Genomic DNA, 25933 nt, shown 5'->3' on the forward strand with positions numbered 1-25933 from the left:
TGGGACTACATAGCTCAAAAAAACACACACCTCTCAACGTAATACATGTTATATTACACTTTATTATTGGTCATTTCAATAGTGAAGTTCTGGTGTAAAATCCTAAAAACATAAAGCTTAAAATATGGCTACTGTTGACATACAACACACATCAATTTGATATTATAAGAGTGCAAATATATAAACAAGCATTCAAAATTGTAATCTAAAGATGGGAAACATCAAGTGACAGAAACAAGCCTTTAACATTCAAATCTCTTCCAGTACATTCATAAAACTTTCACTTCCAACATATTCTATTTTAATATGGTAATAAACATCAGAATGCCAGCTTTGAGAGTGCAAATTTGTTTAGCAATAGCATTGTTTAAAGTGCAATCATTTACCACAACCAGACGGTAAAATAGTTATCTTGGAAATAAAAACAATAACATGAAAAAGTAAGGGTGGCTGAGAAAGTGTACTTCCCTCTAGTGGCAAAATAAAGAACAACAGGGAGATCACAAGAGCATCTCTTCACCTTCCAAGCTGTAACATTTGCTCCTAAATGATCCTCTCTAAATGAAGCAATACATTAAAAACAACATTTGAGATAAAATAACACTTTTTGTCATTTTGAACAGTTGAAGCTACCCAAAAGAGACAGAACCTCTTGTAGCCTCTGCAGCCCAATCTGTATCCTGCTAAGCCACTCCACAAATAGGCTTGTAAGTCTTAGAGACATAAGCCTCTAGTCATGTCATTGATGCCAAGTTAACCAGCAGTTGTACAATTGTTAATGCCTCCTGACACTAATAAATCAAGTATTGTGTTAAGTAGGCTACATATGGGAATATTTGTTGATATAAAATAGGGCTTATCCAGAGCGTGCAACGAGGTGGGATAAAAGGTACAATGATTTTGCATCCAGTCACATCAGCTTGTAATCTTCTATATTTCTTCCTTGTTTGTCTTTGACTGGATTCTTACAACCCTTGCTTGACCAGATCACAGAACTCACTGCTGTTAGACAGCCAAACACCAAACAGTCTGTCCCAGTCGGATGGCTGTGTGGTTAGGATCAAAAGTCACTGAGGATGCTGATGTCAGCAAACTCCTGCCGGTACCGATGTGAGTACAGGGCCAGGAGAAAGGACCACTTGAGGGTAAGGAAGCTACAGGCACATGTCAGATAGAGGCTCCGTGGGTCAGTCAGAGCTGCAGGACAGGAAGAAACATTTGGACTCAGTCAGACAAATCTGTATAGGGGGAATCCTCGTTCCGTAGAGACAAAGTGTGTGTAGATGTTTTAATAGTCTAAGCTAGAGAGGGACTTACATTGCTTCTGTGTGATGGCTAGGGTCAGGAAGGCGGCAAAGCCCACCACAGCTAAAACAAAGAACAGAACACCGACAATGATGAAGAACTTGAGTCCCTTCAGCCAGGTGCGCCAGTAGTCTTGCAGGTACATGATGTGAGTGACCAGGGCCCAGAACGCCAGAACTCCTGTTAGAGGACATACATAAATAGATAGTATCCATCATATCCCAGCTCCTAACCCCCAGAGAGGCTAGGCTACTGGGGCGTATCCAGATAGCCCATGTTTAAGTCATGTCTAAACCAAGTCATTAAGATGAAGATGGGAAGACAAGGATTATTTGGAAGAATAGCATTGCTGTACAGTATTAATTCAGTATATTCGACATGAGGTTTGCCGGAGTGAACTAATGATTATCTGCTCGTGTGATGCCTATAAGCCTTTTCATCCACACAAAACCTATTTTACATTGTATAACCAACAAAGGTTGCACTTGAAACGAACAAATTTGAGAATATTACAATCGACATTATGTCAACAGCAATGTAATCAAGGTGTGGTGTGGACTAAACTTGTTCCAGCTTGAACCTACCTGACAAGCCGCCCATAGCCGCCGTCCATGGTTGTTTGTATGCAATGTTCCAAACAAGGAACGCCGAAAAGCCAACCAGCATACCTAAGGTAGCATATCCTATACTGATGTACGTTCTTATGTTCGCCATTAGCGTTAAATCACCGATTCAAAATAGCCTTCGAGAATCAAATAGAAAATGGTTTTGACCCACCAACAGATTACCACATCAGCTGGTGATTATGTCATTTTTTGTTCAGTAGACTACTTTCAAAAGACGCTCATCTAGAACAATTCAGTAGGTCCAATAATAATCGGTAATTTCTCGGTTATTCGTGTAACAATATCTCTAGCTACACTTCCCTTCACTAATCCCTTTTTGCACTAATGATTGCATTTCAATAAACCGACCCGACGTACAGTAGCAACAAAATATCTGTGTCGTCAACACAGGATGAACCAAGATATTGTTTCATCAAACGATATCAAACGTTTGTTATTTTATCGTCTGTTTCCAGTCAACACAGGTTATATTTAGGTGGTTTTGGAAGATTAAATGTTGTTAAACATACACTAGGTTGATATAAACTCGTTTTGACAGCCAATCATGATGTATATTAGGACTAGCAAATGCAGTTAACGATCGCTGTTTACAAAACATCTTTGCTCTGAGGAAAGCCCCAAGTGAAGGGAGCAACGCCACCAATGGAAACAATTACAACTGCGGGCTACAAGAAGAACCACATGATTCCATGCTCCATGATCACGTTTAGATCACAGTTCTGTTGGCTGTTGTCTTGTCATTTAGGCGAATTGTTTGTGTTTCCAAACATTATCCTATTATGTTTTTGTTTCACACAACTTTCCTGTGTGGTATATGTCAGTACAAACCACATCCTTTTCTTCAGTACTGAAAGTTTGACTCAACAAAGCCGTTAGTATTTAAATAGCTTCCTTTCCCTCTTCAACCCTTGAGTATTAATTGTACAAAGACCATGTGTTCGGTAGACCTGTGACAGTATCCAGCAGACCATCTCTCACTTCTAGGTCAGCTGCCACATTCTCTGCCCCCTCTCACTGCTCTCAACACACCCCTTAAGGCACAATTTCCATAGCCAATCAGAGAAATACAGGAAGCCCTTGTAAAAAAAATACTTGCACAGAGCTCAGACAGAGACCAATTTGATAAACTGGCATTGGTGATACCCAGAGAATCTAGAGGTATATAGGGGCAGCTCAGAGGATCTATAAACATCAACGCTGAACGATGGCAGAGGACCCACCAGGTAGGAGAATATTTATAACACATATGAGTCATGAGAAAAAGGGAACATGATGAACTTACGACCTATCCTGTTATATGAATGATCACCTGGAAAGATGACACGTTTGATGTAAAGAATACCACTTTAGATTTTCAGGATATTGTTGTTAGCAATATGTGAGTGCCATATGTATACATAAGTATGTTTGTGCATTTCAGAGAGAGAAAGAGAGTGGGATTGAAAAAGAGAAAGCGAGAAAGAAAGAAATCAAAAAGAGATCTATATTCTGAAAAATGTTATTGTCTAGCTCTCCATGGACAATTCTGTACATATGTATCTGTCACTCAACATGAGCAGTCCTCCCATCCTCTAAGGCCACAAGGTCAGGTGCATTAATACATTGCCAGTCTCTTGCCCCTTGCTGGCCATGACAGTAGGAAGGAAAGGGCGAGAGGGAGGCTGGTGAAAGAGGTAGCACACAGTACTGCATGTGCACACCTTCAGGAAGAGGGACTATATCAGAACATTTTGTTGCAAGACCAGCAGAAGTTTATAACAGCATTATGGGGGGGGAAAAGCCCTAACAGAACAAGTAGTGTAACAGTGATGTGACTGTAGATGTTATGGTCCATAGACAGGGGAAAGGTCCCAAGTATCTGTTGAGCAGCTTGTTTATGTTTCATGATGTGTTTATGTGTGATCTGTTGGCAGAGGCAACTGGCAAAGGGCACATTCCAAATGGGCGTAGACGTGTTGCAGGAAATCCCACTCCCTTTCCCAAAGGAGCCAAACACACACACACACACACCTGCACACACACACACACACACACCCGCACACACATGCTGCCCAATGATGATGACAAACTCCTAAAATATCAATAAACTAAATGATTTACTAATCTACACACAATAGACTATCAAACTGAAAACTTCCCACATGCAGTGTCCATCACGTCCATCCAATCACGTTATGGTACCTGATGTGTGTACTGTTCAGCATGACCACTAGATGGAAGCCTTTCTACTCTCAAAATAATCAAAGGTTAAGAATAGAGAGATCACCCACCATGATAATATATGTTTATTCTGGGGGAAAGGGACATCCATTTAACTAGGACTGAGTATTTAATTGATAACTATGCTTATTTGAAGTATGATTGTCATTTTGCTACCCTGCTTTTGTGGAACAGTTTGAGGAACTATGGAGCTGATGTAGCCGTCTTATCAAGACACTGAGCATCTTCAAGTCTTGTCAGTGAGGTTTAACCTGTTTGTGTCTTTCAGCAACAGAATTAACATACACAATAGCAATCATATTAGAGATAGCCCAGCTATGTGCTTTTCGTTATCAAACTAAATGTTATGTTTACATTCCTTCAGGAGGTCAGAAAAAGGGAAACTGGATTCCTTCATAGTGAGCATTCTTTAACTGGTATCATGGAGCCCCTGGAAGGCGGAGAGAGAGAGAGCAAGAGAGAGAAAGAGAATCTAGAGTGCAGACACAACAAGCATAGTCTGTCCGACTGCTTTCTAAGGGACTTTCTACATTTTGTTTATTCCTTTTTTAATTATTATTATTAGTAGTAGTAGTATTAGCATGTGTATTTTAGTACCATGAGTAGGCATAGAAAGACAAAACATCATTTGAAACCGGAAGGGTGTCGATATGGTAAGAAGTTGTTTTCGTGCTTGTGTTCAGCTGTTGGGTGGCTAATTTCATCATTATTGAAAGGTTTTAGGATGCTGATGACAAGGTTGACTGGAAGATGCTATTTTAAGTTCAGCTGTTTACTTTACTGGGTGGCCGGCACAGTCTAGTGTGACCTCTGTTCCTCACTTTGTGGAGACAAAAGAGCCGGGTAGTTAGAAGAGAGATGATTTAAAAACAACAAGGTAGGGATAGGTGTGAGTTTAGATCAGGAAGACTCGAGGGACAACTTCAGATTCTCTCTGTGTTCTTACTAGGGGGTAGGTGGAGTTTGTTGTCATTGTCCTTGGCCTTTGTCTTAATGTAAGTAAGGAACAGTGTGCTGGACCCAGAGAAATGAGGGGTGGAAGGACCGAGGCTGGGAGATAGGATCAGTGGGGGTCAGTTCAGGAAGGGCACCGCTGGGCTGGAACAATGGCTCAGGCGAAAACAAACGTGCCGTAACATGTCCATCCCCCTGGTCACAGATGACCACATCACTGCTGGAGGTGGGAGACCAAGTCAATGGTCCTGTCTGACAGCCCACTGATTTACATCTCTTTGCCCCACAGCTGAACTTTAACGGCTGTTGCTAATCTACCCTCTGGGTTAGAGTATGACATCTAAACATGACTGGTGCCCCTACCATCTCACTCTTTCTCTCTTTCTCTTTTTCTCTCTCTTTCTGTCTTTCCCTCTTTCTCTATCTCTCTTTTTCTCTCTGTCTCTCTCTGTCCATCATTCTCTTTGTCACTATGGTTTCTACAGGTACATCTGCATCCGTGTTCTCCATGGATAGCCTCATCAAATCCATCCTGTCACCCACTAGACGGATCACACCAGCTGAGGGGGAAGTGAGTTATCGGATTTTAAATCAAGTCCCTCTTTCTTTGCTACACACATACATGAGAACAGTATTATACGACCTCTGGACAAAACACCCTATCAGCGAAGTAACATGCTGCATCAGGACGCCTCTCACCTTTTCACGGTCACTGTATGACAGTATGCTTGTTTGAACAGAGACAGAAATGAGGTTCTGAACATTGTAGTTATGTGTGTCTGAGGAATTGACAGTAGTTCTTGGTAAAGGGTTTGTTGCCTGCCCACCTCATGCCTTGACTGCCTGTCCTTGAAGCCGTTCAGTTTATCACCTTGTCCATCTGTCTGCACTGCAGGGCAAGCCAGACAGCTGGAAAACCTGATAAGTGTTGATGCAGATGATGGCACACAAGCAAACAGACTGTCTCTTGTACTTTTTAAATTACTTCTCTCTTTCTCTCTCTCCCTCAGTTCAGCCAACATGCTGTTAGACAGGACCACAATGTACTTAATGAGTTGGCCTGGAACATGATGCATCTTTATATGAATTTAACCTTGAATATTTTCAATCTAATCTAGTTCAGGTGAAACTCCAAGGGCTGGAAGGGAACAATATTTTATAGTTTGAACAAGATGAAAAGAGCCTATAACAATTGCCAAGTGTGGGACACACTGCTCACTGAAAAAAGCGTGATTAATATGGCGTACAGTAATTAATTCATAAGAGCATCCAAAGTTCAGAAGAATCTGCCGCGTTTTAATGACTCCGAAACGACTTGTCCAACCACAGTTAGAGCGAAAGCAAGTTAACAATGTGCGCCTGTGCTGAGGGATGAGCGCAGATTGTGTGAGTTGGCGTGTTCTCAGAACCAGTAGTAACGTCGTGCCGGGTGGATAGGTTCAGATAAAGCAAAAAGAGACCCTCAATTATGAACGACACAGACAATGTGATGTAATGTGAACGGAGAATGAATTTGATATAACATTGTTTTGCGTCGCGCACTTTAGGTATGCAATGTGGATTCAGCGGTGGGTATTTGTGAACTGTTAAGTATGTTTGGAGGTACCGTTTTCGTCATGCGTTACGATCGCCAATCTACTAACCGGGAAAGTTGTTCTGTTTGATCTGGAGAAGATGCATTTATTCCGGAGTCACAATTACCGAGTGTTCCCGAATCGTTTCTCTTTGGAAACACCGACCATACGAGGCATCAGTTGGGTATGTTAATGCACCAATCACGATCAACTGTAATGGATTATGTATTCATATTATGATCATAAACCTTCTACCTCTCATCATCATCATCGACATCATAATTTTATGCTGTCGGAAACACATCACGTTATCATTATTATCATCATCGTCATCCTTTTGATGCATCCAAAGCTTACATTCGCTTAAGGTCCTTACTTGCAGCACCTCTAGTAGTTTTTATGAACTGAAGTGAAAATGTTGGTTACATTGAGTGTCCTGTGCATAATCTGGTGGATTTTATGGCAAGCATTCTGAATATACAGAAGGTCTGCTGACAAAGGTGTAACCCCCACCACCATCATCCACAACTTCACTAGTATCCGAATGATAAGTCAGAGAGTGTTCATGAGAAATTGTCGAATGCATGATAGAAAATAGCTACAACTATTATGTATAGTATGCCTATTCTTTCAGTAAAGTCAGGGTTTTATTTTTCCATACTACACTGTAATCTTTTATTTACCATGGGTTTCATTTGCTCCACACTTCAGTCATTGTGACAGGTATTCAGCATGTGATGCTTATACTGTAACTGTGTGGGTGAAGTGTTGCTCCTGGTGGAGAGAGCGGGGGCTTTTACAGTCAAAAACTGGGTTGGGGGGCGTGGGATGGAGAAGAAGCTAACCACATCCACTAAGACACAGTACGCACATCCTCAGAACAAATTGTCAAGTTTAGTTGTGGGAACATCTTGAGAACGCTTCGAGTTTGAGTGGAAGATTTGTCTATTGTCTCACTGAAGTGCGGGGGCAGAGGAAGGTAGTTGAGCCAGGCCAATGTTTTTATTAAACTCTGGTTATTAATAGTGTATTGTTTATTGTTCACCTTTATCCCCCTACTTAGTCCTGCACAGAGGAATGTGCAAAAAGGGAGTTTCAAAGCTGCAGGAAGAGTATAGAAAAGGCTTCTTCAAGGAGTATCCAAATTTACTTGACTCTCAAGGACAATGTTGCACAACAAGTCTGACCTATCAAATTTTCACTCTGCTTGCTGTGAAAAGGTTTTATGGAATGATATATGTATAATTGATTATGAGACATATTTCTCATGTTGACATATGAGAAAGGGTGCAAATGCAATCCCTTTTATGGCATGTTTGGTAAAACCCATTGACCAGCCTTGCCCAACAAAGCTAGACACAGTAGAATGACAGTTATGTGATAAAGATTTACTGTATCAATATTGTCTGTCAGTTATGACTAATGGCTATTTAATTTGCTGTGATGCAATAATCCTATTTGCATGAAATGGGAAATAACACTACAATACGTTACTAAGGATTGTTTATAAATTGACCATATAATCCTTCACCAGAATTCATCACTATAATCATTCATATTTACATCTTTGCTTTAGGAACTTCAAACTCACTCAATAGGGTAACAGGCTATTATGAAATACAGTTTAAGCCACAATATACTATCTTAGAAGACAGCAGCTAGTCCTTCCCTTGCTCTCTGTATGCCAGTGGTGTGACTCCAGGAGAGGAAGCAAAACAGAATGCCACACAATTGTAGAGGTCCCATAAGGACTGATACAAGCCCGGTGAAGACTGGATAAGGGACATGGCATCTGGAGTTTCTCCACTACATGCCCAAACTTGGCCCTGAACCATATGATCCTCATGGACCATAACTCAGGAATCAAGGGGACTCCAATGGAGTGCAAATCATCCTGTGTGTGATGCAACTTTTGCCTTAAACTTAATTGACTAACTATTCCAGCATGAGAAACTGTATGTGGAATGATTTAAAAGCTTGTTTTGAAAGGATCTGGTCAACGCGTGGAGGGCACCATGTCGCAGACTATGGTCATGTGAACTGACTGGCTATACGATAGCCTCAGAATAGTACATTTACTCTGTCAACAAAGGGCTGGGGTGGAGAGATGCCATATGAACTGTTGTATTGTACACGAACGAACAAAACAATCCGTAAGATGAATGAGGAATATGGATGAACCAGTGAGCTGTATGTGACACCCAAAGGATACTGTCACATCAATACAACACCAATACAATGAGCAGATATGCAAGTATCCCCTGCCCATTGTCCTCATCACTTGAGCTTGAAACCCCACACTGTGACACAGTGCAAAACGTGAGATCTGCAGATCAGCTGGATTTTATTGTGAGCTGCCCTCAGGCAAAACATAAAACACACCGGTCAGCAATACCTGCTAAGATACTGGTGCGACTGGTCTCAGCATACACCTTGTTAACGACTGTGTTCTCGTCTGATACCTCAGCCAAGACTCACCTGCTAAGGAGTGGCAGCTGGCTTGGGAAGGCAGCAAAGTATGTATGGGTTGTCAGTGGATCATAAAAGAGGGGTAAATAAAGACCTTGCAACAAAGAGGAAGTGCAAGTTACTTTACAAGACAGCCATAACATCAGCTAAGAGGAGGTTTACAGCACGTTGGAGATGAAACTGAGTTTGTTAGAGGTGGTTGTGAGTGAGTTTTGAATGAAAGAGTTCACATGAAGCCTTACTGTAAATTTGGAGTCAGGTGAAAGTTACTCTCTAGTTGTACCTATTGATTATCGCTGATCACTGAATATGCACTCCTGAGTCTCACAAACGAGCCCTTGTATCGTGAAAAGATCTGCCCACCATTCATGGCTGGTTGTCCAATTGGACAGTTGGTGACAGATATTGAAATAATCTGTAGATTAATGTGATTGTGTAAAGGGGATGTTTCAACCTTACAGCAGCACTTAAACTTGGCAGCAAGTTCAAATACTTTGCTGAGATGGTTAAACCTCTTCACTCATCAAACACATGGCAACATGCTCTTTGTTCCCACACACAAACATTAGACAAGCTGACACCACGCAATGGCAATACACATAAAGTATGTTCACACACTCACACACATACACATAGTAGATAAAACACTTATATCTAACTATATATCTGAAAACAAGAGATATTGAACAAGGGCCTGAAAATACTAACCTTAACTTTTTGTGATGTAATGTTGGTCTCTCTTTCTGTCCCTGTCTCTCTCTCCTTCTTTCTCTCCTTCTCTATATCTCTCTCACTTCCAGACCCCACTGCCAGAGGCCCTTGATACCCAGGACACCATGAAGCAGGTATTTATGCCAGCCAGTCAACCAGCCAGCCATTCAGTCAGCCATTTAGCCAGCCATTCACCCAACCAGCCAGCCTGTCATCAGGGGACAGTGATCTGCATTGACCCCTGCTGTACTACATCACCCCAATCAGCCAGCTAGTTGTAATCATCATGACCCAATTTCCCAAGGCAGATCAACATCATTTTTCAGAGAACAGAGTTCTCAAGGTCATCTAGAGAACTGAGTTACCAAGGTCATTGAGGTGAAACGATCAAGTATTTTTCCTGTCAGCCATTTTCCCACCCGAGACACTACAGTACAAGAATTCTAGAGTTCTGGGGTTAACGATGAACGGTTATGTCACATCGAACATCATATGATGCAGCCCATTCCTGGGTCTCTCTCATACCTGACTGGGTCATGTGACAATCATCTATGCATACTGTAAGGCACCTGCACCAGTAACTGTAGGGCCCCTATAATTAAATAACACATTGTTAGCTATAATCTGAACAGGCTGAAAGGGAAACAAATACTGGACTGGTTAGCCTTGATAAGTCATGATTGTGAATTGACCACCACTGTTGACATGTGCAGACACAGCACTGCCTGGAGGCTGCTGGGGCTGCCTTTGTTTACATCCAGAGCTGCAGTGTTTGCATCCTCAGGAACTGCTGAATGTGGTTGATTTTTTGTTTTTATGTCCTCCATCACTGCTTCAGCGAGCCTTCAAAAACACAGTGAGTGCCAGAAAGGCAGGCAGGCCGGCATGAGGAGTCTAAAGGGCACTCTAAGATTCACAGCTGACCCCCCTCCCCTCTCACCCAACCCTACCTAACCCAGCCCTCTCACAGTCCTTTATCTAGACTGCCTTAACAGCTCCTTAGGGTTCAAACTCTGATAAGAGAGGTTTGACATGGAAAACTTGACAGCGTTAATGAAACCTAGACCTCCTCCATCATGCACACGCGCAAGCTCACGCGCAGTCACACAGACACACAAACACATAGACCTAACTGTAGAGCTCAGGCCCATACTGGCTTTGAGCCTATGAAGGTCTAAGGAGTATCTGTGAGGAATGTTCTAGACCTCTTCAGAGTTGTTTGTGTTGTGAGTGTTCTGGAGAGGGGAGAGCAAAGACGAAGACCTGTCGCTAATGAGAGAATAGTAGGGAGGCTGAGATCATTTGTTTGTACACTTTTTTGATGGACATTTTGTAATACTTTGTTTTGTTGCCTAGCAAGTCCTTCTGATGTGTCCAATTCACCCAGTTACAGTTTCGCATTACCAACTTACATCCTGATAAGTTTCTGTTAGACAGATTGCTTTAGTAACAGCTGTATTCTTCTTCAGTAATTTCTGTTTGCTTTGTTAACAATATCAGATGTCGTTGGTAAATCATCGTATTCCTTTTGGATAGATTGGCAAACATGAAAGATCACAAAGGTAAACGGTAGGCTAGTTCTGCCTTCATGATTTCATTTTAACTGCATCGGTTTAGCACGCCATTTGACCATTGTTCATACCCACTGAGACAGGATAAGTTCATTTCAGCTGCTGGAAGAATTTTGGGTTGTACATTATTTGGATAATCCTCTCTAGATGGCAAAGAGACACAATTACCTATCAGCGCTCACCTCACTCAACATACCGGGGTGTTATATTGCAGACAACGATTGCTTGTCTGCTTTGCATGAACAGAATTATGTCTTGCTATTTCTGACACTTTCAAATTTTTCACACTCATCTCTTTCAAAACAAGTTTGGTACTGTCCAGAATGTGAAGTGATGATGTGAACTTTGGGCTGGGAAACGCCCCCCCCTTGACTTTGTGTGATGTGTTGTAGTCCTGCTCGGAGACAGAGAGGTGTGTGTTACCCACTGTTCCACTGTCCTCCCCCGTAGCTCTCCATCCCTCCCTCCGCAGTGAGTCGTGTTCCACCGTTCTACAGCCCACCAAGGTTACACTACCTCAGAGTGAGAGACACAGAGAAAGAGTGAGAGAGAGAGGCTCACATACAGCAGAAAACTCCTCCATACAGGGAGTGCTGTATTTATCACCCACGTAAAAGCGCAGTACAGTAGACCAAACCATACGTTGCACACCTCACTGGCTGACACCTTTTAGACAGTCAACAATCCAGATGGAAGGCATTGACTTTGTGCAGTGTCAGGGAAAAGTAAAAAACAAGAAGGATGTAGCTGTCGGAGACAACCCAAAAGGCAAACACTTTTTATGTGGAAGAGATGACATTTAGAGATGGATTCCCTTCGTGAAAATATAGGTCAACACTGCATGTCAGCCAGTGAGGGTGGGTACAACTACGTCACTGCCCTTTGACGACTGGTAATGGTGTGTGTTCTTCAGTACAGGACAGTTTGTCATTGACTGGCACACCTGTGGGAAAACTGTTTACTCTGTAACCTGAGGCAGTCAGAACAATCCATTCTCTAACACATGAGCCATAGTCTCAGATAGAACGTTTGGATGGCCTACATGCTATTCTCAACGGGCAGACAATAACCGACAGTGTGTCCCTCCTGTGTAATTCTCCATGGTGTTCTCAAATGAACAAAGTCTGTGTGTTGTGTGTCAAACACACTAGCATGGTTCAGTTTAGGCTTTACGCACACTACCCTGAGTGAACTGAGGGGAGTGCAGCATTTTTTACTGGACAGGAAGCCGGTCGTGTAAACCCCTGGTCGCAGTGATAACGGGTGAATTACTGTAGCTGGAGATCTTTATCTAAAGTTCAGACGGGAGTGGCCTGAGAATGGGCCGCAGGTTTCCCACAGGGCACCAGAGCCCATGGGAGCAGTGACGACTTCCAGCCGAGCCAGCCTGATCCGTCCCCAGAGAGAGGGGCACAGCAGGTCAGGGGACCTGTCCAGACACACAAACACATGCACACACACAGGCACACAAACACACATATGCACACACACATAAATACAGAGCTTACAGACATGAGGCCTGGGAACCGCCATTAGGAAAACAGGGTGCGTGTGTAGATATTGGGGTGGGAAGTTTTACTGGGTCACTCACACAGTGGATATACAGGACATCTGTCCTTCTCCTCAATATGTCTGTCTGAACTCTGACCAAACGTGCAGGTGTCCTGTTTTGTTTGATCCACCATTAGAAAAGACCCATTGGTTTGAAGCCCTACTGAGCTCTTTAATAATCGAGCTGGGCTCTATGGGAACCCTGGGTTCTGTCAGGTTCTGTTGTCATCGGCCAGTCAGGGGTCACCAGATCAGTCACGGTTCAGGGGCCAATCACTTCATCATGACAGGCTGGCAGAGCAGGGGGCTGGAGCCTGGAGGATGGAGGCAAGGGTACAGACTAGTGCTGGAGGATGGGGAGGAGCAGAGGAGGGGGTAAAGGTTAGGGTGTGTGGGGGTTCCCCACAGTAACACCAAGTCAGGAAAACATAAATAGGAAATAGTCTTTGTTGAGTTCCATAACTCAAGACCACTACCTTGGACAAACTCCACCCTGAAAGAAACCCAAGAACAAAGACGCTCCTGTGTGAGTCACTCGTGGGATCACAAGACAGAGAGCGAGAGACATCATGGAGGGAGAGGAAAAACAAAGAGAGCCGCTTTCGATTCATTAATCAAATCTGTAATTATATCATTGTGTAGTGGTTTGCAATGTTGGCCTCTGTCACAGGCGACGCTTCTGAACAGAAAGTAGAACAGACAGGGACTGTGTAGCAACACAACCCCAGCATGTTCTGTCTTTGTTACGTGAGCATCAGAGACAGCTCTTGACTCTCTCGTGTCTTCTGTTTGGCCGATAGAGCAGGACACAGTCCCAGCCATGTGGGGTAAGAAACAAGGGAAATACGGAGGGATGGGGAAAGAAAATAAAGGCTGAAGTATGTAAAAAAAAGAAGAAAAATAGTATGGTGGTCGTGCTGAGAGGAAGCAGAAGTAGGGATATCTGAAGGTGAACGTCGTTGGCTGAGTGCGTTAGTCTGGCGCTGTGTTTGGGGAGGTGTGGGAGAGGCACAGCCTCTCACAGTCCTGCCGTTGACTCTGACGGGCCCACGCCAAACACTGCACTCCCACTGCTGACGTATGTGTCATCACACATGATGCCTGTGTGTTCCTCTCAGAAAAACACACAGACCTGGCCTTTACACAGTCAGCTACTTCAGTCCAACACAGGCGGTTGGTGTTTGTCTCCATTAACAAGACTACCTGTGTCACTCTACTTGTGTTCTCATTGCACTCTGGAGTACACTTACATCATTTTGCTCAGCCATGAAACATGAAAGACAGGGCTGGGGCATGTTCCCTGCATGTGTTTGATAGAAAGTCTGTTGTTCCTGCATTTGATGATCTCGCTCAAAAAGATGAACTGTACAAATGTCTCTGTCTTTCTCCAGTTTCTGACAGATCGTATTCTAAAGGCAGCGAGGGTGGTGTACAGTGCCTTGGTGGAACGGAACCCTGGCCTGATCAGAGACAGGAAATATCACCTCAAAACCCACAGGTGCAACTAACTGTACCATAGATGAAGTCTTTGTTATCCCATATATGGGATGTCAGTCTGACAATCAAGGCCCCTCTCTTTTTTTCTGTTGAACTCACAGACAGTGTTGCTCAGGAAAGGAGCTGGTTGATTGGTTGATGAAGCTCAATGAATGTTTCCAGTCACGGAGCCAAGCAGTTGGGATGTGGCAAGTTCTGGTGGATGAAGGGATCGTAGTTCACGGTATGGCCTCATTAAATCCATCTTATAAATGATCCAATTCCGATCTAAATAAATAAATATACAAGTGTATAGAGAATATGCTGTATTGTTATGTAGAAATCAATTACTTTTGACCTAACCTTACATGTAATCTTACTTGACCAATAGTGAAGCAAGAATTAAACTTCCATGACAAGGACACTCAATTTTACCGCTTCCTGGAGGCGGACCATGCCCTGAACCACCCGAGCGATGAGAAGGACTGGGAGGACGAGCTGCAGGAGGGCCTGTCGCTGCTGCTTCAGATGGGCCCTGACGCTCTCCTCACCATGATCCTGCGCAAATGGTGAGCTGCACAACAATGGGTGTGTAGGGCATGTAGGATCTTTCTCTAGAAACAGCTTTGATTTGTTTTGGAAATTGTCCCAACTTGTCCCTTGTGTGTGTGTGTGTGTGTGTGTGTGTGTGTGTGTTTGTGTGCGTGCGTGCGTGCGTGTGTGTGTGTAGCCCCAGTCAAAGAAGTTCCGAGGACCTGGAAGTCATCTATGAGGAGTTGCTCCACGTCAAAGCTGTGACCCACCTATCCACCTCGGTGAGTGAACACCTTTTCTCTCTGACCACCCCACCCTGTGAACGAGTTTCAGAGGTCCATTAAATATTTGATCATATGTGACCAGACAAGGTCCAAGCCATCTGGTCTCTGTGGTCTCATCTCCTCTTCTCTGTTCGTCCCTGAAGGTGCGCAAAGAGCTGGCAGCCGTGCTGGTGTTTGAGTCTCATGCCAAGGCAGGAACAGTGTGTGAGTGTGACAGCCGTGCCTACGTTTGAACAGGGCTGGGCGAGAGCCTGTGGTCTCGACTCACATGATCAGAATGCTACAGATGCTCTGTTATCTCAACAGACATAGAATACATATATGCTATACACACACACAGGAGCACACACAAATATGTCAACTGTGAATGAAGATGAGCAGGTTAGATGAGGCACATGCTGATTAGAGTTAGAGATTAAAATTAATTGGAATCTTGATGATTTGTGTGTTTGTACGTGTATGTGTCTGTGTGTTGCAGTGTTCAGTCAGGGAGACAAAGGCACATCCTGGTACATCATTTGGAAGGGCTCAGTCAATGTCATCACACACGGCAAGGTAGAAATCACAGCAAAGCTGTCACAGCATAGCTGTCCTCATAGACAGCTAGAGACAAACCTATAGTGGTGTTCACATTTACACTGCTACAGTGGCAGTGGTGTGAACACTGTGTGACTGACTGCAGGGTCTGGTGACAACGCTCCATGAGGGGGAGGACTTTGGCCAGTTGGCTCTGGTGAACGATGCCCCCCGTGCTGCCACCATCATCCTGAGAGAAGACAACTGCCACTTCCTCAGAGTGGACAAACAGGACTTCATACGCATCCTGAAGGTAGACCTCCACACTGCCTGGCTCTGGTACATATGATACACTTAGAAAGGACTCTACTAGGGCCAGTAGGTTTACCTGGTCAGGTCATGTGGTCAGATGTTATGTGTTTATTCTATTCATAACAAGGTTAGATTCCTGTACAAATAAACAGCACAAATGTCAGGCACACCTGAGTGTGTCTCTCTTCATCGCTGTGTGTGTGTGTTCCAGGATGTTGAGGCTAACACAGTCCGTCTGGAGGAACATGGAAAATCTGTGCTGGTGCTGGAGAAGAGCTGTGACTCTGGTAGCCAGGGAGGGTCAGGGAACAACAGCAAGTAGGAATCCACACCTTACACACCTTACACACCTTACACACCACCCACACCTTACACACCACCCACACCTTACACACCACCCACACCTTACACACCACCCACACCACCCACACCACCCACACCTTACACACCACCCACACCACCCACACCACCCACACCTTACACACCACCCACACCTTACACACCACCCACACCACCCACACCACCCACACCGTACACACCTTACACACCATCCAAACCCTCCACACCACACACACTCTGCAGTTACTAACTTAATTCAATATATCCTCTATATAAGTCCATGCTGAAGGGATCTTAGACATCTTTTTTTTTTTTATTACTGGCTGTAGTTATCTGACAGTGTTGGTTAATTCAATAGAGGAATGGACTTCAGACTTTGTTTGATGTTCTGCACTGTGTAATCTTTACTTAAGTGTTTTAGCAAACTATGAGTTTAATTAACATGTTTCTGACTGCCTCTTTACTCTGTTAACCTCTACACTCCTGTGGTCTTCTCATACATCAATCATAAACACACTAACAAACTTCTCTCTCTCTCTCTCTCTCTCTCTCTCTCTCTCTCTCTCTCTCTCTCTCTCTCTCTCTCTCTCTTTGTCTCTCTCTCTCTATCTCTATCCCTTGCACACACACAGGTATACAGTGATGTCTGGAACACCGGAGAAGATTCTGGAACACCTGTTGGAGACAATCAAGCTGGATACGAATGGCAATGAAGCTATAGGTGAGAACCCAAACCTGCTTTGCTTCCCTTGTTTACTACCCAGGTTTTCCTGTCTGCCTCTTCTTTGATATGGCCATAGAATCTACTGACGCTGCTAAACAAATATGGTAATTGGTGTGCTGTACCCATTGTATTCACTAAGGAACTGACCGTACCTTGAATACATGTGCGTTGTCTTTTTTCATGAGAACTATGGGAACTTGGGTCAGTCACATTACATAGCCTGTGAGGACACCAAAACAACAAGACACAATCAAGCCAAACACATTCCTGCATTTTCCAAAGCAGTCAGATGACTCAAATAGCTCTGGTGTGTTTCGGGAAGCGGAGGGTTAGGGCTTGCCATTACTACTAGTTAGTGAGCTGTTTGTCTCTCTCTCTCTGTTGTCCCACAGATCCCTGTGTGAGTGACTTCCTACTGACTCACAGAGTCTTCATGTCCTCCAGCCAGCTCTGCCCAGCCCTGCAACAACAATATCCTGCCTGTCACCATCGCCGTGCAGATGATGATCGCAAACCTATGCAAATGATGATCACAATGACAGTGTTTCTGAACTGCCACATTTCTCGATTCCCTCTGTCTGTCTCTGTCACATACCTAAAATACTTGGAGATATTTTCAATCCGTCTAATGAGCCCACCACTCATTAGGCATGCAGCTAGCTGAAAACACCCAGCAGTGTCTGTGGTGTCCAACAGGCTGGGTGGTCAGCCAGAGTCTGTTAGCTACAGATCAGTAGTAGTTCAGTGGTTGTATTGTGTTCGCCTTAACCCTGAGCGTACCTACCATGCCGAGCTCTTGGAGGGCTCTGAACTGGAGAAGGCAGCCTATACACTCAACACCAAGCAGAAGATAGTGAAGCTGGTCGGCCAATGGGTAGCTCTCTTTGGCGCGCTGCTCAAAGACGACCCCATCGCCATGGACTTCCTGGAGGTAAGACGCTCAGAAGCTAAGTGAGGTTGAATTTCACCGATAATTATCGACTAAATCTATAGATGGTATTGTTTTTGACTGGCTGTGTGTTTCTGTGTTGCTGTGTGGTCAGGGGCTGAAGGAGGAGGTGGCAGAAGACTCCCGTCTGTCCTGTATGCTGAAGGACCAACTGAGGGATCGCAGGAGAACCAGGCTGTGAGTAACTGGTTTTAACCAGGAGGAAGTGATCGTTGTGGCAGACGGATTTTGGTTGAATGTACTGTATGTCTCTCATAATGTCATGAAAACTCTACAGGCTTGAGAACGGTTACCAGTCACTAATTAAGGTAAATACAAATAAAAACATGATATATGACACATTACCAGAAAATGTGAGGATACATTTAAACAGAAAACTTAAAACGGTTTGATTCTATTAGGCCAACCATCAATTTGATTGGTTCTCCAGTTGTGAGGAGCCAATAGGAAAGTGCCAGCCAATCAGAGCACAGGACAAAGGTTAGTTAGATTTGACCACTAATAACAGCAGGCATACAGAACCCCATGTGTGCAGTGGGTACATCTTTAAGTACATATCTCCCCTTCTAGTGTTGTATGAGATTTTCCGGTTGGACCATAAATCAGTCACACTGATGCTGCCAGTCAACACATCTGTACAGGAAGTGATGTCATCAGTGGTTAACCCCGGGGGTGACCACGTCCTAGTGAAAATGAACTCTGTGGGAGGTAAAGCTCTTCTGTCACTCACTTGAGTTATATATGAAATGTTATATACATTCAAAGACATTTATTGAAATGTCTTAATTATGAAACAACGGGATTTGAGAGTTAGTTTTACTGAGCGAGTGGTGTGAATCCTGCATGTTTCAGACCGCGCTCAGCTGAAGCAGGATGCCACAGCAGTCTACACCTCTCTGGGCTTTAATGAGAGGCTCTTCCTCTGCACTGCCAGCCAGGTGGAACTACTGGTGAGATTACCTCAGCCACCCTTGTCCCTTGAACTGGCCTCCTGCCTGCAAGCTATAAAACAACCCCACCATGTCGTCTAGTGAAAATAAACATTACATAATGCTTGTTTTGAAAGGTTACAATTGAGTTATGTACCTACAAAAACACCATAAAATACATCCACAGTATATTGACCGAACTACACCTCACCATACCACATGTCAGACCAATATATCCCCAGACAGTCGTCAGTCAGCCAGAGTTCCTCTCTGGGGAGCAGTGTGCCGTGATACTAAGTGTCTGGCTGTATTCTGGGCTTGGTTGACAGACGCCCCTGAAGGAGCAGCTGGGTCCAGAGAAGGGCACCATGGACAAGTTGGAGCAGATGTGCTCCAAGGACATCGCCAGCCAGCTCACCAACTACGACTGGGAGCTGTTCACGGCCATGCATGAGGTACGAACGTGTCTGGCAGAAGGACAAGAGGAGGAGCAGAGTGGCTGCATGTTGACAGGGATGGTACCGGCTGTGACGTACTGTGTTTTTCTGGTATTCCCATGTATAAAGGGAGGTAGAGGCTCATTACGGGAATCAGGAATAATTTGTATCCCTTATGCGGCTCTGAACAATGCCTTGATCCTAGTAAACCTGTTGTTTTGGCATCACACAATACATGTGTCTCACACTGAGGTAGCCTTTAGATGAAAGACTAATGTAGGTAGCGCTAGGAGCCAAGTTCAAAGCGAGCCAGGCACAAGCAGTTTCCAGGTGTCTTATATCAAAGGAGACAGATGTCTGTCAGGAAGGCATGTCTATGACTCATCTGCCTGTCTGTCACAAGACCGATCTCTATCTGATCACCTGCTTACCCAACCCAGTATCACATTCTTTTGTGGCTTACCTGACATTCTACTGCGTATTCCAATGAGGACGAATAAGGCAAACTAAGTGGATCAATTAAGGCAATTACTTTTCTAGAGTTCCATCTTAAACAGATGAGTGTATTGAATTTAAGCCTACATTAGAATGTTGTATAAGAATGGGATGAGCGTTGGATGTGTGGAACCTAGTTGATCAGACTGTCTCTCCACAGGTAGAGCTGGTCTACTACATATTTGGTCGTCATAAATTCCCTGGCAGCACCACGGCTAACCTGGAGCGTTTTGTGCGACGCTTCAACGAGGTGCAGTACTGGGTGGTTACTGAACTGTGTCTCTGTGAGGACCTGATGAAGCGTGCAATGCTGCTCAAGAAATTCATCAAAATAGCTGTTGTGTAAGTGGCCCTCAGAGAGCTATGCACACTGTGCTCAGCACAGACTGGACATTAGGTCAAGCATACCAAGACAGCACTCTATACAAATAGCTAGTGCTGACAAATCCAATACAAGCCAAACAATGCGCTATACTTGCGCCATATTTTAACATCCAAAGCGACAAACAAATAGTGCATGTAGGAAATACAGCTGATGTAGTAATAACAGAGTACTTTCACTCTGCTCATGCTGTTCCATGGCTCAGTTCAGTACACACACTGGTTTAGCTTGGACATGACTGACAGGGTTTCTGTTTCAGTTTAAAGGAGCAGAAGAATCTCAACTCATTCTTTGCTGTGATGTTTGGTCTGAGCAACAGTGCAGTGCAGAGACTTTACAAGACCTGGGAGGTGAGAGACAGCCTCTTCAAACAATAAATGGCAAGGAATAAAATACAATAGACATACAAATGTTAATCATTGTTATTAATGGTATTGTGTATTGCAGAGAGTGCCGAGTAAAACCAAAAGGGTTTACTGTGCCTATGAGAGATTATTGGTAAGTGTATGATGCTGACTGTACAACAACAATATTGTGACGATTATATTGATATTTGTCAAGTAGTCATAATACCACTTCACTTCATTATCTGTCCACCTCAATTCCCACAGTCCCACTGCAACAACATGTGTGTGCTCTACTTAGACCTGATGAGTATTGAGTGTCTGATGGGTTTTATTGTTTGTCCCTCAGGATCCCTCTCGCAACCACAGAGCCTACAGACTAGCTGTGGCCAAACTCGGCCCTCCCTACATTCCCTTCATGCCTCTCCTGCTCAAAGGTAAGCGTTGTGTGTCATATGTATTCGATACTGTGGTGTACTGTGTACTGGTAAGGTGATAAACATGACCTTATATTTAAATAACTCAGTCTTGTTTTTGTTTTCGTCCATAACCAGACATGACATTCATCCACGAGGGAAACAAAAACTATACAGAAAAACTTGTCAATTTCGAAAAAATGGTGGGTTGGGTAACTGTCCCATTTAGACATTCTCTCACTCCATGTTTGGGTACTGTAGCCATAGATCAGGTCTTGTATCCTGTGTGTTACAACGTTGGCTCTAAGAGCTTCCCTTTCCTCTCATTGTTTCCTCTTAGCGCATGATTGCCAAGACAGTGAAGATTGTGCGAAGCTGCAGAAGCCAGCCTTACGGTAAGAATACTCTAGAACTGGTCCTCTCAAACTACTGTAGATATAAGTTAGTTGAAGGATTTTGACTGGTGCCGGGGTTGAGGACTCCAGATAGATAATGACCGGTTTTGTCAAGCTTCTAAGAACTGGATTGGTTCAGTTAAACTGTTCTGGTTTGATGTCGACATCATCCCTGTGCTCTTTTCTCCAGTGCCATCATCCCCACAGAAAGGTCTGGCAGACCGCATGTTTCTGGAGGCACCTTCCATTCGCATATCCACATGTATGTATCAACTCTCACACCTACCACCTGCAGAACATATCGGTGCTTAGCTGATAAGCTAATAAGTTGCTGTAATGTGTCATTTCTCTATTTCCTCAAGATTCAGACCATTCCCTCTCTCTGCGGACAAACAGCAGTATCTGCCACTATGTTCAGAACTTCAGTGTAATCGACAACCAGAAGAAGCTGACACAGCTGTCCAGATCAGTGGAACGATAAGGCCTGAGCAAGCCTGTAACACCCATTTAATTAGCATAGCCCATCTCTGAATCAGAGGGTGGCTGGGCTACTTGGGAACATTCTCTGTGCAGTGATATTGATTGGACATCAATAGGAGACCAAAGAGAGGCAGTTAGCGAGAACAGCAGTGACCTCTAGTGCCTTAGCAGAGAAGACAGTCCTCCTCCCTCACTGTTACTGGTGGCACTGCTGGGATCATATTCCACTCACTACACTCCTATGGAATATGAATATCCTTGGCATTAGCTGTTGTGCTTTATTGTGTAGTCCTTTTGTAATATTATTTAACTTCAATAGAATAAGATACAAGCATCTATGTGAGCTATAGAACATATTGTAGAGTTCAAATAATGGACATCATTCAAATTAGTTTTGTTACCAGAAAACACAAAGTGTTAAGTACAAGTTGTCACCATTATTTTTATAAATAAATTATTTGGAAGTCATGTACAGTATCTAATAAAATCACCAGCGACAAACAAATGTAAAAGGGAAAACTTTATTGGAAATGCAAACCATAAAATCAGGTAAAATATCAATAAAATACTCAAATATCCCCCTGCAATTCTCCCCAATATGGGGAGAACACAATTCACGGAAACAAAAATGTCAAAAAAAAAAAATGTCAAAAATGTCAGAAACACATGTACACCCTCTTTATAAAGCTCAGGAGAAAGAATAGAGGGGCTTGAGAAGACAGACCATCAAGTCTGAGTGTCTTCACCTGCAGCAACCATGGAAGAACATGTAGAACTAGCCCCTTGTTTTTATAAATAATGGGTCGACATGCTCAGGCAGTACATTACTGTTAAAACGATACAACACAGATCTAAAACAAAAACATTGACCGTTTCAAATCAATTCACTTATGTCTTTAGCAGTCTTTTGCACCATTTCTGTTGTTAAAGTTCTCCCATGAGATTAGCCAAATAGAAAAATTCCGGTGATTTAGGGGGGCATGAAATTCTAATGAAAGCCACAACAAACATAAGATATGGGTTGTAATACTAGCATTGCGTGGACAGGTGACAGAAACTGCACATAAATTATCACTCGTTTACCATTCCCGAGTTCAATGCAGAGGTGTTCAGGAGGCCATACCTGCCTTTTATATAAAGGTGTCAACCAGTGGTGGTGAAGTACTAGTCCAGTACCAGTCACAGAACTAGAGTGGTCACTATTAAAAGTGGTCCATCCTCCCATCCATCCTTCATCCCTAGATGTGAACTCCTTAACACAGTACTGCCCATGCTGGCATGTGGATCAGGGATGCTACAAGGAAGGAAGAGAGGTTCCTCTACTTGAGACACCTTCTCTTTGGGCATTCAGTGAAGAGATCTGCATTACTGTCTAACGCACATCATTACCACGTAGTTGAACATCAACACACAACTAAATAAAAATAACATTAAATGAAAAAAAAATGTACTGATATTAACCCGAGTGAATACTGATATTGCACTTCCAACCACATTTGTAGGACTTCCCAATGCCCAGTTGCTATCCCTTTACAAGAGGCACAAACGGATGTGCTGCACTGCAAGCACTGCACATGCATTTGCATTGCAGTCTCTCTCTGCACTACATGTGATTAATAGCCCCTGGCTGGCCTCAGTCCAGTCAGGCGGTCTGCCTATACTGAGCACTGACTGGATTGATCCTGTGGTGAGCCTGAACAACCTTTCCTCCTGTCAGCCCAGGAGTATGGACAACTCAGCATCTCGAAAGATCCCTCTTCTTCATACAAGACAGACACGGGTATAAACGCATACATACACACACGCACACACACACACACACACATCCTCTCAAGACAAAGATTATGTACATACATCAAACCTTTTTACATTAAAAATAGATAACCCCACATTATGCATTGTTATGTTCAGTCCCTGGGTGTAACCATAGCCCATTATGCATAGCAGTAGTGGGGTGGGATGGCTTCTAAAACTCCTTGTTAGTACTCTGTCAACCAGACAGGCTCCAACCCAGACATTAAAAACAAAGCCTCCTATAAAGCGTACTACACTAGGTGGTGCTAGCACCCCCTGATGACATCACTGATTCCCTCTCCTAAGGCTACGGCAAATGATGGATGCGTACGAATTCACTTCCACACACCATGACTCAGCAGCCTACAGGCTCCATATAGAATACAGGTTCACCTCCATGGTGCATGCCGCAGCCTCAGCTCCACATGGCTCCACACCAGCCTAAAAACACGCTAACCTGACCCTTTCTACCCTGCCTGGGCTATCAGGTGAGAAGCAGTGTCCTGTTAAGGATCCAGCCTGCCTCTGGTGAGGCTCCTCAGGCCTGGAGAGTCCAGTCATGTCCCAGATGACTATGAGGTGATCCCGTGATGGGAACACTGAGCATGAACGTAAAGGATCAGAACGTAGGGATCAGAACGTAGGGATCAGTAGGACTCAGAGGATGATCAGCTTGTCTCCTGTCTTTGGCATCTTGATAGTCATCAGTAGATTTCCTTTGAGTGCAAATAAACAGGCCCCAAGTGCGTGTCCACCAACCTGAGGCTTCATTACGCTCCAAAAGGACAGGGCTATTCCTGCTGGACACTACTGGAGTCTTTGGCTGCATTTACAACAACTTCAAACAATACAATATGATAGGCTTTTGTTGAATGGGAAAGAACCCACCTAGAAGACATATTCTGGGGCTTTTGTCAGTCTGACCTTTGGGGCCCTGGTACTTTACCACACAGCCCGTTTGAAGGCTTTTGGCTGAGAATGTATCAAATAGTTCCTTTAATGCTACACATAGCAGGGCAGCGGCACCCTCTCCCCCTCCCATGTAACATGTGGCCAGCACCTGTCTGAAGATGTGTACACACACTGTTAGCACCAAAAACAAGGCGATAAAAAAAAAGGGTATAACAGACTTCTCGTTCAGGAGAGTCCACAAAACAAATCAGTATCGAAAGACTGCGGGGAGACGACAAGCATGGTCATTAAGCTAAGATGAATCAATGGCTTCAATATGGTTTCTTCTCTTCTTTCTATGGGGTCACTAGCCTAGAAATCAGACTCATGTTTGTCTGCAGACAGTCTGACTGGGTTCTGTTTGGTGACCAACCATCTCCAGCAACAAACAAGACACATTAAATTAAAACACATTCATTTGGTTTGGAGTTCTTAGGTTGTTTTTTTCTCCCTCTAGTGCAGTCCAGTGGAGTTCCAGTGGTTGCTCCTCCTAACTCTTCAACTGCAGTCTGATCCTCCCTGGACGTCTAGCGTCTCTGTTGCAATCATATGGGTAGCTAGATTCTTTGGTTTCGGATCCCTGTGTGGCTTTTAGGCCTCAGACGCGGCCTGGGGCTTGAGTTGGGCCTTTTCCATAGCCGTTCCGTAGGGTAGAGATCTTTTGAAGAAACCGAGCTGTTGGGGGGACAAAAGACACAAGAGAAGTCAGAACAGGTCTCAGCAAAGTTCTATGGGGGGGTTTTCAAATAGAAATTGGAGCATTGTATGAAGGGGAAGTGGCTGGGCTGACCCTGACCTTGTAGAGGACGTAGATGAGCAGAGCCAGCAGGAGCAGGCCTGCCAGGATGGCCAGGATGATGATCCACAGAGGGACAAAGTACTGGCTGTCCGGCTTATTCCAAACCACCGTGGTCACCACCTTACCAGGGGAATCAACAGCAGTCATGACCTCCTCATGATACGACAATTGAACAGCAGCTTTGTAACACGTGGTCACAAAACTGAATAGTCTCTAGCATGCAGTGAAAAATAATGATAACAACATTTTGATAAACTTGATGAAAAACTGTACACACCTTTTTGGATCCACTGGGAACTTGTTTGGGTAGGATGGCATAAGGCATCTTCATGACGCTGAAACGAGCCAGGCACTCCAGAACATACTGTTTATATGCCCTCTGAAGACAAACACAAC

General features: G+C 43.9%; 3 protein-coding genes across 5 annotated transcripts in view; 1 reads left to right on the plus strand and 2 right to left on the minus strand.

Moving 5' to 3' along the window:
- Positions 1 to 42: 42 nt before the first annotated feature.
- Positions 43 to 2336, minus strand: slc48a1a (solute carrier family 48 member 1a). The gene is made up of 3 exons (XM_047040641.1): positions 1890 to 2336; positions 1318 to 1485; positions 43 to 1197 (listed from the first exon to the last, which is right to left on the minus strand). Exons 1-3 carry the CDS (start codon positions 2017 to 2019, stop codon positions 1061 to 1063), a joined length of 435 nt encoding a protein of 144 aa, XP_046896597.1. The 5' UTR covers positions 2020 to 2336; the 3' UTR covers positions 43 to 1060.
- A 698-nt stretch (positions 2337 to 3034) lies between these two features.
- On the plus strand, positions 3035 to 23412 carry rapgef3 (Rap guanine nucleotide exchange factor (GEF) 3). 3 transcript variants are annotated; one of them, XM_047040639.1, is made up of 28 exons: positions 3035 to 3154; positions 5591 to 5676; positions 9949 to 9993; positions 14373 to 14479; positions 14580 to 14701; positions 14849 to 15026; positions 15188 to 15272; positions 15419 to 15479; positions 15754 to 15830; positions 15958 to 16104; positions 16315 to 16421; positions 17075 to 17163; positions 17559 to 17637; positions 17947 to 18097; positions 18210 to 18292; positions 18393 to 18423; positions 18517 to 18595; positions 18686 to 18823; positions 18968 to 19065; positions 19374 to 19499; positions 20137 to 20318; positions 20618 to 20708; positions 20806 to 20856; positions 21052 to 21139; positions 21257 to 21321; positions 21459 to 21513; positions 21704 to 21775; positions 21876 to 23412. In XM_047040639.1, exons 1-28 carry the CDS (start codon positions 3136 to 3138, stop codon positions 21992 to 21994), a joined length of 2631 nt encoding a protein of 876 aa, XP_046896595.1. In that variant the 5' UTR covers positions 3035 to 3135; the 3' UTR covers positions 21995 to 23412. The 3 variants fall into 3 exon arrangements, with proteins under 3 accessions (XP_046896595.1, XP_046896594.1, XP_046896596.1); XM_047040638.1 differs by lacking the exon at positions 3035 to 3154 and adding an exon at positions 4568 to 4804; XM_047040640.1 differs by lacking the exons at positions 3035 to 3154; positions 5591 to 5676 and adding an exon at positions 6025 to 6863.
- The window catches only part of itga5 (integrin, alpha 5 (fibronectin receptor, alpha polypeptide)), a 34319-nt gene continuing 30884 nt past the window's right edge, over positions 22499 to 25933 (minus strand). The window contains exons 28-30 of the mRNA XM_047040637.1: positions 25815 to 25916; positions 25535 to 25657; positions 22499 to 25413 (exon numbers count right to left, since the gene is read on the minus strand). Coding sequence (XP_046896593.1) covers positions 25330 to 25413; positions 25535 to 25657; positions 25815 to 25916 — 309 coding nt within the window. The 3' untranslated portion in view covers positions 22499 to 25329. The remainder of the gene's footprint in view (positions 25414 to 25534; positions 25658 to 25814; positions 25917 to 25933) is intronic.

Source organism: Hypomesus transpacificus, chromosome 18 (assembly GCF_021917145.1).
Source record: "Hypomesus transpacificus isolate Combined female chromosome 18, fHypTra1, whole genome shotgun sequence".
Lineage (NCBI taxonomy): Eukaryota > Metazoa > Chordata > Actinopteri > Osmeriformes > Osmeridae > Hypomesus > Hypomesus transpacificus.